Source organism: Nyctereutes procyonoides, unplaced genomic scaffold (genome assembly GCF_905146905.1).
Source record: "Nyctereutes procyonoides isolate TBG_1078 unplaced genomic scaffold, NYPRO_anot_genome, whole genome shotgun sequence".
Taxonomy (NCBI): Eukaryota; Metazoa; Chordata; class Mammalia; order Carnivora; family Canidae; genus Nyctereutes; species Nyctereutes procyonoides.
The window spans coordinates 24,068,526-24,081,222 of NW_026575051.1; the positions used below are offsets into that span (position 1 = coordinate 24,068,526).

At 39.7% G+C, this 12,697-nt stretch overlaps 1 protein-coding gene across 1 annotated transcript in view; it reads right to left on the reverse strand.

Moving 5' to 3' along the window:
- DST (dystonin) overlaps positions 1 to 12,697 on the reverse strand; it is a 483,034-nt gene that overhangs the window by 362,467 nt on the left and 107,870 nt on the right. Inside the window, exon 4 of the mRNA XM_055329608.1 lies at positions 380 to 587. Coding sequence (XP_055185583.1) covers positions 380 to 587 — 208 coding nt within the window. The remainder of the gene's footprint in view (positions 1 to 379; positions 588 to 12,697) is intronic.

Below are 12,697 nucleotides of genomic sequence, written 5' to 3' on the forward strand. Positions count from 1 at the left end.
AATGAAGACAGCTTTCTCAAGGCTTCTAGCAAATACACTAGGAGTCACTGAGGTTAATACTTTCATAATGTCACAGTAGCTATGGCATGTAAATAGGAAAGTTTAATGCAGATGTCTGTAAATATCCCCTTGCATTTCAAAGGTATCAATCCATCCGACCAGAAGACAGGGCCAAACAGCTTAGTCACCAGCAGGCTGGGCAAACTGCTTTCTCAGATAGAAATCGGGCATAAAGTAAACATGGTCATCCTCCTCCCCCACCTTGAGCACAAATCTCTGCCCCGGGCATCAGCTCCCAGCTACGGCCCCTGCGGGGGCGCAGATGGGTGAATTTCCTTAACTCCCGTCCGGGCTTCATCCCCTCCCCGGAGGCGCTTACCTGCTATCCTAAGCACTGCCCTCTCAGCGGGGTCCAGCACCGAGCCCCCGTGAATCTTTCTTTTTGATCTCTCATGTTTAGGCAAATTCCAGGGTAAGGTGTCTCCTGGAGCTGGAGATGCAGAGCCAGATTTCTGGCTGAAATCATCCTCATCGGAAAAATCCGCAGAGGAAGACATAGAGCAGCGATAGGACGCGTTCCCGGAACTCTACAGAGGATGACACAGAAAAAAGCGTTAACAGCAAAACACTCACATATGCTCATCGATTTCAACAGCCCCCTCCCTGCCCCCGAACTGAGTCTGGCATCCTGCACCATCCTCAATGCCGAGGGGATACACAAACAAGAAATGAAACCCAGGGCTCACCATCTTTTCTTGGCCGCGTCTCCGACAGCAGAAACAAAACCCAGGCAGTCCCAATACATGGAAGATTTGCGCAGAAGTGTGTGGCCTGCGGTCCGGCCACCAGCTCACAAATGACTGGCCCAACAATGAAGCCAGAATCAACAGCCTTCCTGTTACAAATCTATAGTATTTGGCTCCCCCACCAGGACAGGAGAAACATTTTCCATTACTAGGCTGCTGGTTAATTCATTAATGCAACTAGCTCGAAGTTTCAAAAACAAAGCACAAATGCAGGATGTCGAGTCCCAGTTCCTTTCCGTTTCAGGTTGCCTCACCACTGGAGTCTCCCTTCTGACGAGTTTTAAACCCCTTCTCCTCTTTATTTAATTTGCTTCATGAGATTGAAGCAGGTTCCCAGAAAAGAGCAAGGAGGGAGGAATGGCAGATTCTGAGAAGAGCTGTTCTTAAGACAGGGAGAACACAAAAGACTGTTTTCAGAAGCCTAAGACAGCTCCAATAAACAAACATCTGAACTCAGTTGAGAGTTCTTCAGATAATTTAAACTTCTAGCAAAGTAACAGCTGCCAATAATGTAAATGAGGATGATGCAGTGCACTGACAGGAAACAGAGCCCTTCTCAGCCCCTGGTCATTACACGGTGAAATGAGAAACAGGATGCTTCCACCAAAGCACTTTGCCTGAAGGTTAGTCCTCCCTTCATCCAGTAAGAACAAATCTGCGAGATCATATCTCGCATAAAAGGGTTCTATCTTTCATACAGGGAAAAGGCACCAGATACTATTCCTGCCTTCTTTATGGAGTTGGGTTTGTGATTATGTAGAGGGCCACCACCTTATTATGGAAATAAGGCTATGATCTGCGCTGTGAACATAGTTAAATAAAGTACCAAAGGGAAATCTTCACTTTCCCATTTAGAACTCCACTTTGCTAAGTAAGATGCATTGCAAAGATGGCAAAACTGGTACAATTCAAATTCCTGCAATGTATCTTGCAGCCACAGATTCCTAAGAAGCAAGTTGCAGACAGGAATCAGTGAGGCATACTCCAATTTGAGCAAAAACACTGGGCTGCTCACAAAAGCAGTGGCTACTGCAGCAAAACAGGCTGTGTGAGCAACATCCCAAAGCACTCACCACAGCCTGTGAAACAAACTATAAGTGAATCAGGACTATTAATCTTGCCTCTGTCTTTTCAGGCATGTTGTTACACATGGTCAACATCACAATTTTAAGATGCATAATATTCCCCACAAAGTTAAGCGTCTTAAGATTTACCTTTAGCTCTATTCTTTCCTCCAAAAGTGGTCTTCCATTTTGTTTTACCTGAAATTTCATCACCTTGGCTAATTTATTTATTCAGATTTTGTGTGTTCGCCTCATGGCAATAATGTATGAGGCAGGCATGAAGTAAATAAATAAAATTGATTTTCTGTATTGTAGCTAGAGTCCACTGAGAATTGTGAGTGGTATTAAGTCAGTCACAGAATGCTATTATCAACCTAATTTATTTTCCACGCTTTTTGGAAAATTCATCTTGAGCTCTCTGAGGTTGTTATTTTGTTGGCTGGATCCATGAAAAAGGTGACATTCTTGAAGACTTTCGAAAGGGTATTGGGTTTCTTTGGTTGCCTTGTCTTCCTTGAAATGGCTTCCTACCTGTCCTTACTTAAGGTCATCCTTTATCTGTGAGATTATATTTCTTGTTGTTGCCTGCACAATTTCAGCAACTATAGTAATTTGATTGTTTATCTTTACAGATAGACTTAGAGAAGAACTGTTAAAGAACTGCTCCTTCCAAAAACCACCGGTTATTGATTTTTATAGAGTAATTTTTTTTAATGGCTTGAGTCTCAGCTGATTGAACAGCAAGATGTGATTTATGCCATGACATAAACACCATTAATCACACATAGCCAGATGGGAACAGTTACTACTCCTGGACCCAAGGGTGTTGACTGGGGCAGCCTCTAAACTGGTAGTGTCACTGGTAAACAGATAAGAAAGGAAAGAAGGAAAAGACAATCAGCAACACCTCTTTCAGCAATATATCATATGAAAATATAAAGGCAGACACACAGACCGACGGAAATCATACATATTTATATTTGGTAAAGTCTCCAAGGCTACATGATTCAAGCACTTTAAGGAAGTATTAGGGGTTTTTTTTCCCATAATAATTTTCATAAACACTTTTAAAAATGTATGGAAATTATACATAATTAGGCCCATTTGAATCTTGAAAATTGAGAATGGATTTGAAAGAAGTGGCTTTAAAGGCGATCAATCCTATAAAACTGTTATATGCTTTATTGATTTGAAATGACTTGCCAATTCATGTCACTATCTTAGGGGCTGGAGTTTAAGAGTATGGTTCTCTCTTTTTTTGGAAAAAGCAAACATGTTCTCTGGCCCAAAATCCAGAGCCTCACCTTTGACATAGTGGAGCTTGCAAGGATAAGACAAAGGAAGAGGGCTCTTGTGACCAGCAAAAGCCCCAAGATTTCTCTCGTTGCCTAAGGCTTGATTCCTATTAAAATATAAATATCTATGTCCATGAATAGGAGATTGGATAATTACAGTATATCCATATAATGAACTACAATGCAGCAATTAAACAGAAGTGTTATCAATCTACACTTAGCAAAATATAAAGAGTTCATATAGAATGATTCCTTTAAAAAATAATGTGTGTGTGTGTGCGTGTGTGTGTGTGTAGCTGGATACATAGATGATTGATAAATAGGTAGACAGATGATAGGTAGATAGATAACTATTTACCAGTATGTAAACAATGGTTATCTCTGGGTGTTGACTAATATTATAAATGGATTTCATTTTATCCCTTGTAATTTTTTAATCCAAAACAAATACACAAAAAGACTAATAAAAAGAAAGATACTATGCCAAGAGTCAGAGAAAATAGCAAAGGCCCTAGGAATAAGTAACTATTTAACCAGTGCTTTTAAACCACTTGGGGCTCACAGGCACCCTGAAAAATTGAAGAAATCTATGGGAATGTCTTTCTAGAACAGAGCACATGGGCAAATATAAACAAACTTTGCATATGATTTTATGGGGTTCAATGACCCACTGACCCCAGGTTAAGGACTCCTACACCATCATCTGTCATCACCATTTGGCATTCACATTGAGAACAAGAGAAATAAGAAAGCACTGTGGAGTATGCAGAAAGAGAAGTAAGGGTAATTAGGAGAATAAAGACAAAGTTGGCCTAGGTCATAATATTAACATTTGGCCTTCTTTTTTTTTTTTTAATAAAGGGCAATGAACCATCTCTGGATTGATGCTGAGTCTCTAGGACCAAAAACAACAGGTTGTGAGGAACCTAAACACCCTGTATTGTGTCTCATTACAACCTAATGATTAAAGCAGTTTTAACAAGTGAATTAGATCACCAAAACTTTAAAATGACTTTCCTAATAGCCAGTGCATTCACATGGTATAAAAACAACCCAAATTTCTTAAAGCCAAGATAATTACAGAATGTAACATTTTTAGAAGGGGAACTAAACAATAACTTCCCTAATTGAAACTCCAGTGGGGATCTGAGATAAGTACAATGGAACTGCCTAAATTGGAAACCGCCCAGTCTTAGCACCCTGATCTGCAGGAAAGTGCCAGGAAATTGTCCCTGCACTAGGCATTCTCTAAATGCAATGGAGAAACAAGTGCAGAGATAAGGGTTTGTAAAAGAGCCAGACTTTGAGGATCCCAGAAACTGAAAAGGTAATTTCCACAAACCCACATACCTATATTTTATGCATATTTATATGTAAATATATCTCCAAAAATTTACCAAAAGATTAAAAACTAAAAAGCATGTAAAGAAACAATTAGGCAGGGGTGCCTGAGTGGCTCAGTCGGTTAAGCATCTGACTCTGGGTTTAGGCTCAGGTTATAATCTCAAGGTCATGATCTCAAACTCACAAGATAGAGCCAAATTAAGGGCTTCACCTAGTATGGAGACTTCTTGAGATTCTTTCCCCCTCCGCTTCTGCTCCTCCCCCATTCACACACACTATCTCTTAAATAAATAAATAAAATATTTAAAATAATGGGGCGCCTGAGTGGCTCAGTCAGTTAAGTTTCTGTCTGCCTTCTGCTCAGGTCATGATCTCAAGGTCCTGGGATGGAGCCTTCCTACTCAGCAGGGAGTCTGCTCCTCCCTCTCCTCCTGCTCATGCTCTCACTACCTCTATCTCTGTCTCTCAACTAAATAAATAAAATCTTTAAAAATAAAATAAAAAAAGAAACAACTAGACAAATATGGATTGTGGGGCATTCAACAAAATAACTATCCTGCACTCTTCACAAAGATCAATGTCAAGAAATAAATGCGCCCCCAAAAACAGGGAATGTTCTAAATTTAAAAGAGAAATGAAGCGTAACAAAACTCATGAAACTTGATGAGATTCTATGTTTTTTTTAAGCTAAAAAAGACATGTTAGAGACAAATAGGAGCATCTGAACATGGATCATGGATTGTTTATCAGATATTACTGGAACTACTCTTAATTTTCTAACGTGTGATAATGATATTGTGGTTGTATAGGAAAGAGTCCTTATCCAGGAACACTTTATTCTTATCTTCCAGGCTGAAGAAAGTCATGATGTCTGTACTTATTTTCAATTGTTTTAATAAAAACAGAACTGGTAAATATAGCAATAGCTTAACAGTAAGTATTTACTATATGACTCTTTCAACTTTTCTATACATTTGAATATTATCAAAATGAGGAGTCAGGAGGAAACACATAAACAAGACCTTTCTCAGTTTCTCTAAGTGTTGCTTAGGCCTGACTCCACAACATCAAAATCCCAGGTTGCAAGTACACAGTGAGATTGTCCATCTGAGTAATTTCTCCTAGTAGTTCTTGACATACAATTAGAGAAGCGGCAAGAAAAAGGTGATGTGCTTGCCTCAGTCCTAAGCATAGCTTTAGATGAAAGGAAAAAAAAAGGAGGCGCCACTGTTATTCATTTAATATACAATCCAATAAACATAAAGTTGGCTCAATACCACTTTTTTATATTTTACACAAACAAAAAGAAATATATCAGAACTTTAAAAACATGAAAATCCAATTTTGCTTAAAATCCCATTGATGAGGTAAATACAAATACTAGCTTCTTACATATTATGTAAAAATACACAGCATGGCAAAAAAAAAAAAAACTTATATACTAGTTTTTTTATTGGGAAATACGTCAAAAACCCAAGGGTTTTTGATATTGCAGATCCTAGAGAAAACAATCTTTACCACAAATAAACAGATGCTGGAGAAAACAGTTAAAAAAATTTAAGAAAGTGTGTTTTACCCCCTTGACAACAAAATAAGTTATTGTAACTGTGGGGACTTTGTGCTTGTTTTAAATGTTTTTCAAAACCAGATGAATACTTCAAGTACTCTCTCATCAAATAAATAATTCTTAATTAGCCTCCCAACTGGAAACTACCTTTAAACAGTAAGAGAGAGGGGGCTTCTGGTTTGGTGAGACATCAACTGTCTCTCACTCTCTCCTTTTCAGAAGATTTGCAAGAGCCCTTAAATGAGAGAGGAAGAAGAGCCTAGGTGGAGTTAGGGGGAAAGAGCAGTCAGAAGGAAGAGAAGCTGGAAGGTTGGAAGGTTCTTGGATCTCACTCCAGGGAGGAGACTTTGGGCAAAGAATTAAGGAAGTCAAAAGTTTCTTTCTAGATGGAGAGGCCCAGTTTATCAGCCTATGAAAGCAGACCACTGGAATTCAGGACACAAACTCTTCCTAGAGTAGAAGGATTATGTAGTAGTTAAGAGTGTTCTTTGGTCTTATGTTTCTGGGGAAACTAAGCTCACACAGCATAATTTTCCTCTAGCTGTAAAGAAGTTCTACAAGGTAAGCATCAAAGACCCATTTCTGGGAGCAGCAGGGCTTCAGATTCTAGGCAGTCTTGGCTTAGCACTAAACCATTTTGCCAGACTTCCTTCCTTTTAGTCTAACCAGCATGTTCTAACTATACACATCATTTACTGAATTACTGTACTAAGCATTTTCATTCACTAAAGATAGTGAATTTAATACTCACTGCAACCCAAGAAAGATGTTTGGAGAGGTTAAATAATTTGTCCACGGTCATTCTATCTGTTCAAAGTAGAGCCAGAATTTCCATCTGACCCCAAAGCATGTGCTCTCAATCACATGTTATTAAGTGCCCTAAAATGAGATCATAAGCACTGGGAGAACATCTTAACATACAGCCCTCAAAGATATTACCATGTATTTGGGGAACCCAAAAGGAGTAGACTTGTTCTGTGCTCAGTACCAGGCCCCCCCCAAAAAAAAGTACCAGGCCCAAAGGATGGAAATGATCAGAGATAGCTGTCAGTTCACAATAAAGAAAAACCATATAAAAATATAAAACCACTTGGGATGTCTGAGTGGCTCAGTAGTTGAGAGTCTACTTTGGCTCAGGTCATGATCCCAGGGTCCTAGGATCAAGTCCTGGATCAGGCTTCCCGGAGGGAGCCTGCTTCTCCCTCTGCCTATGTCTCTGCCTCTCTCTCCATGTGTCTCATGAATAAATAAACAAAATCTAGATAGATAGATAGATAGATAGATAGATAGATAGATAGATAGATAGATGCTGGGTGCTCAACAGCAAGTGTTGTACTCTAATCTCTAATGATCCCCCTGGATTATCTTTTGGTTTAACTCAAGCCTAAGGCTGGTGAACAGTAGCTACACGCCCACATTGTGTGTTGTGTGAATGCTAGCTCTCTTGAATTTGGATACTGGTTATTTTTTATAGAGTGTAAACCAAGTTTTGTATTCTATAAGGCAAACAGGTACCTATCTGTTTCTAAATAAAACTGTTTACATTCATTAAAATATATATATATATATATATATATATATATATATAGTCAAATATCAAATCCTATGTCAGCAAGCTAGTTACTCCTCCCCTTCCCCCCCACTGTCTGCCAGAAGATCGTTTTAATTAGTGTACAAATCCCCAGTGACTATGGGGTCGTCAATGCAATCTGGAGTGTGTAATGCATAATTGTGGTTGAACTTGAACTCCCAACATCCAGTCCCCTCCTGTAACTAACTTCATCTCCAATGACCATTTCTTTCCTTCGGAATCAGCCCTTGCCCCCATGGTTCTAAATTGCCATCCCAGGGAGTGCACTCAGTTTGCAGCAAAGCCGAAGCCGTGCTTCTCCTGGGCTACTTCCAGCCCTTTACGGACAGCGGTGTGGGTATTAGACCGGCCCCTTTGTGGGATGTGCTGGACTCCTCCAACGAGCAGTGTTGTTGTGGGGACTCCTCAGCAGCCTGGTTGAAACTTTCTTAGAATTGTGCTGCACGTAGTCTAAGGCTCTCCTTGCTCAACCCGCACCCCCCCCCTTCCTTTCCTAGGTGTCAGACTTGCATTATGGTATGAAGGCCTCCCCGTCCCTCTCCCTGTTTCTTTGTTTTTCCTTCACAGATGTTCCCTTAATAAAACTCTTGCAAGTTGAAAAATATATATATATATACATATATATATATATGACCACTTAACAGTGGAAAGAACTGCTTTGTATGCTAGTGACCATCTTCCTACTCCAAGGGACCAAAGCTTCACTGAGTGGAATGTTGAATTTAGTTTTCTCTACCAACTTTTAATATACTTTGGTCCTATATGTTCTAACACCTCCATAAATCTTCTCCCCAAAAAGATTACAAATAAAATAAAAATTATACTAGGTAACAAAAAGCCAAATTTTGTAAAATTTTAAAAATCTTTTACAAATAGACTTTCTTTTTTTTGCAAGTTTAGGTTCATTCAATCATATTAAAATTATAAAAATTAGAGACATCCAGAACTAGTCTGCATTTGAGGACCTGCAGATAGTCTTTCCAAACTGAGGAAAAATATTTCAAATAATTTGCCCAAAAGAAGAGCAAACACATGGGACACCTGGGTGGCTCAGCAGCTGGGCGTCTGGCTTCGGCCCGGGGCGTGATCCCAGGGTTCTGGGATTGAGTCCCATATCAAGCTCCCTGCACGGAGCCTGCTTCTCCCTCTGCCTGTGTCTCTGCCTCTCTCTCTCTCTCTGTGTCTCTCATGAATAAATAAATAAAAATCTAAAAAAAAAAAAAAGAAGAGCAAACACACACTAAAAATAGCCCCACAAAACAGAAACACATTAGTAAGACAAACTGAAATACCAATAACATCTCTCTAACTACAGAATATTTCATCTTATATTTTAAATGGATGTTTATGTATATCAATCAATTAAAAATATGTAGTAGGTGCAAAGAGGCTTCTGCTTGGAGGAGCTTAAAATTCAATCAGAAGAGCAGAGGTGATAAAATACCCAACTTATATTTAAATATTAATATCTTAATGTGTTAACTTGAAAAAAATACCTTCCAGTATGAGAACGTATGTACATAAAGATGTGATTAATAATATAAAGCCAGTTAGTAGAGAAACACTGACTCAGAAAAGAGACTAGATGATCTATAGTCCCTTTAGAAGCCAGGATGAAGATTCAAGCGTTCCCCACCCCCTCACTCCTCTGACAGTATCATATCCAAAACTGTCAACTGCTGATGGAGCCATCCTACAGATGAGCTGTGATTGGCCTACTCATTTTTAAAAACTAATTAATGACAAATATTTAAAAATTAGGAATTTAGCATGAAAATACAGATTCGGAAGACTGAGCCTAGTAGTATTTTCCCTTTTTAGAAAGGACATGTGCTTTCCATTCTGATATGGTCCCTTCCTGACCTACTTCATTTATTTACAACACCTGGCCCGTGAGTTTGTGGCTCCTGGCATAAATTAAGGCATAAGGGATGAATAACACTGTTTCATTCAGAAAGTGAAGGAAGCACAGTAGTAATCAATAGGATGATAGTTTAGAAAATAAGAAGAAAACTGGAGAGGAGTATACAGAACAAAAGGAGAGGGCTATCAAAATGCCCCAGCTAAATTGGCGTCAAACTGAAAGAGGAGACTCCATGTTCCTGCTGACATCCAAGTGCTGATCTCATTCTGCTCCATTCCCAAGAAGCCTGGTTCACATTTTGAACATCTAGGAAATGGAACAAAACTCTATGTCTCTGTAAATGCTGGCTCATGATCTCTGTGAATCTAGCGGGCCCACCCACTCATCACACTACTGCTGCTGACCCCCTATTGTTGTTTGCTCTTGCCCCTACCATGGTCAAATCTGCTACCAAATGTTTCTCCTACCTTTGTGTAGGTCATGGAGGGGGTTTTGATACCAAACACTTTCAACAGCCAGGATATAGCTCTGACTTCCGTTAAAAAGAAGATGTGGACTATGATCACACATGTGGGGCCCTAAGATATAGGACGTTTACAAAGACCAAACCCCAACTACTATCCATACTGTCGAATCATAAAGTTAAAGATAAGTGCATACTGTGCCAAAGACTGAATGTCGGGAAATAGCCGTATGACCTTGGGAAAGCTGGCCTCTCTGGGCTTTGGTTTTCTCATCTGAGAAATGGGAAACATAACAGTACATAAGATATAAGGCTGTATCAGAATAAATAATACATGAAAAGTGCTTACTGCTATGCCCAATATGGAGAAAGAATCAAATAAATTTTAGCAATAAGTGATGGTACCTATTCACATTGGCAGGATCCATGGGGTAGATGACTTACTCCAGTTGAGCCAATATGATTGTCATTCCAGGGAATTTGAAGCAACAAACAGAGACACAGGGACTGTGTTATTGGAACTAGTTATTGGAACTAGGTCACATTAATAACAGCTCCCAGCAGACAAGGCCCATGTAGTTTCTTCTATCTATCCTTCTTAAGCCTGTTTGTTGAACATTTCAATTCTTTAGGACATCTTTGTACCTTTCCAATAAATTCTTCTTTTTCTTTTAAATCCATTGCCTCCATTATTGGAAACAACAACAAAAACTTAGATAAGCACGTTAGTATTTAAAAAAAAGCAATTATAGGTATTCAATTCTTCCCTGTAGGAATATAAACAGTTATGTCTTTATACCTTCATTTTCATTACCTGTCTTCATTAATGAGACTTTAGAAAATTGCTTTTGATAATAGCTCTTACATAATTATTCTCTCACTTCAAACAGCTACTGCTTAAATTAAGTGGAAAAATTACTTTTCCATTTTAAAAAGTGCCTTATTATTTTTTTAAAGATTTTATTTAAAAGAGTGCCTTATTATTGCACTGAAGCCAAGTACATAAAATTTGAAGTGCCTGGTACTTCCACTGTCTGAGAAAAACAGGGCTTGTTCCAAGTGTCTTAAGTGAAAATAACCATAAGCCACACCTGACTGGAAGCATGAATCACTACCTGAACATAAGGAAGCCCACTGCCCCTGAACTGACTTGATGGAAAACTGCCCAGCTGGGATGCTTCCTACTGGATTGTGCCCTGTCCATTCACAGCCTCTCCTCTAGGGAATAAATGCTAAGTATATTCCAAATGCCCTTAACTAATATTTGGGTTTTCCTGAGAAATGCTATTTCTCCCACTCTTAGAACACTTGAGATCCACCTGGAACAACTATGTGGCTCAAAGATCCTGCATATACACTAAGGGCTCCCTCAAATTTCATTTTTTTCTTGAAATAGATCTCTCTTCCAGAAGGTAATCCAGCTCTATCCCTTCCTTGCTTTATCCCTAAGGAAACCTATGTGTCAAGGCAAGAAGTACAAACAGCCTACAAGTACTCTTGGCTTCTGTTTTCCACAAACCTAAATCTGTTGAGAGTAGGGTTGCAGAAAGGGGCAGAAGGTTCTGGAGAAAAGGACCTTCCCTGGCCTAAAAAGAGGCCCTCTTGGGGTAGGGAACATCTGTGGATCCTGGAGGAGGGGACTTTTCAAATCCCAAAAGATGACCCATAAAGCAATGGCTACCTGGCATATCTAGGGGGACCAATCCCTGGACATACAGGTTCCCCTGTATGGTAAACCTTTTGAATGATCCCTGTGTCCTGAGACTAACCCAGATATAGCCTAAAGGGCCCAATGGGGCCCAATGGGGCAGTCACAGAAGGTGTATCAGCATAACCCAGAGGATCACAAATATTCCCTCCTATTCATTGACCCTTTGGCATGTTATAAAAACCCAAACTATTAATACAACTGCAAGATGGAGGAAGCAAGGAACATCCAACCCAGCATAATGGGAGACTGGGAGTCAGAACCTAAGTTGACATGAAAGGAGAGAGAGAGAGAAAGTGATATATCTTACACCAGAGTTTATAGTCTGAGATTCGAACTCACCTTGTAGGCAGTGACTGTGTCATATTTTTTTTAGAATCCCAATTTCTTGAGAACGGGCTCCTCATAACTATCTATTGAATGAATCCACTGCCTTGCAGCTTGGCTTCAGCAGGTGGGTCCCATATGAGTAGGGATTCAAAGAGGAAGTTCTGCCAACTAGGGCTACAAATGTCCTGTGTCTGTCCGTCTATCTGTCTCTCTCTCTCTCTCTCTCTCACACACACACACACACACACACACCACACACATAGCCCACCAATAAGATCACCACAGCAGCTATCTCCTACATCTCCTTCTTCCTCCAGCATCATGTATCTTTTTAAGGCTACTTTGAATTACTCTAGAACCAGAGTAGAAGGAAATATACTTGCTTGCTTACTTGCTTACTTCCACCTTGTTCCAAAGTGGGTATTAAGGTAACTAATAAAATAGTGGGAAAGAGGGAAAAGATGTTTACACCTATAAGTTATCTAACCAATACCCCAGAATGAGACATAGGCAAAGCATAAGGTGCTTTGGGAAGCTTAAGGTGGAAGTGACAGCAGATGAGCCTTGGGGACACAGGTGGTAAATGGAGATCCTAGAGGGCCTTGCAAGCAGTACCAGAACCTAGACTTGACCTTGCAGGAGCCAGACTGTTGCTTAAGGGTTAT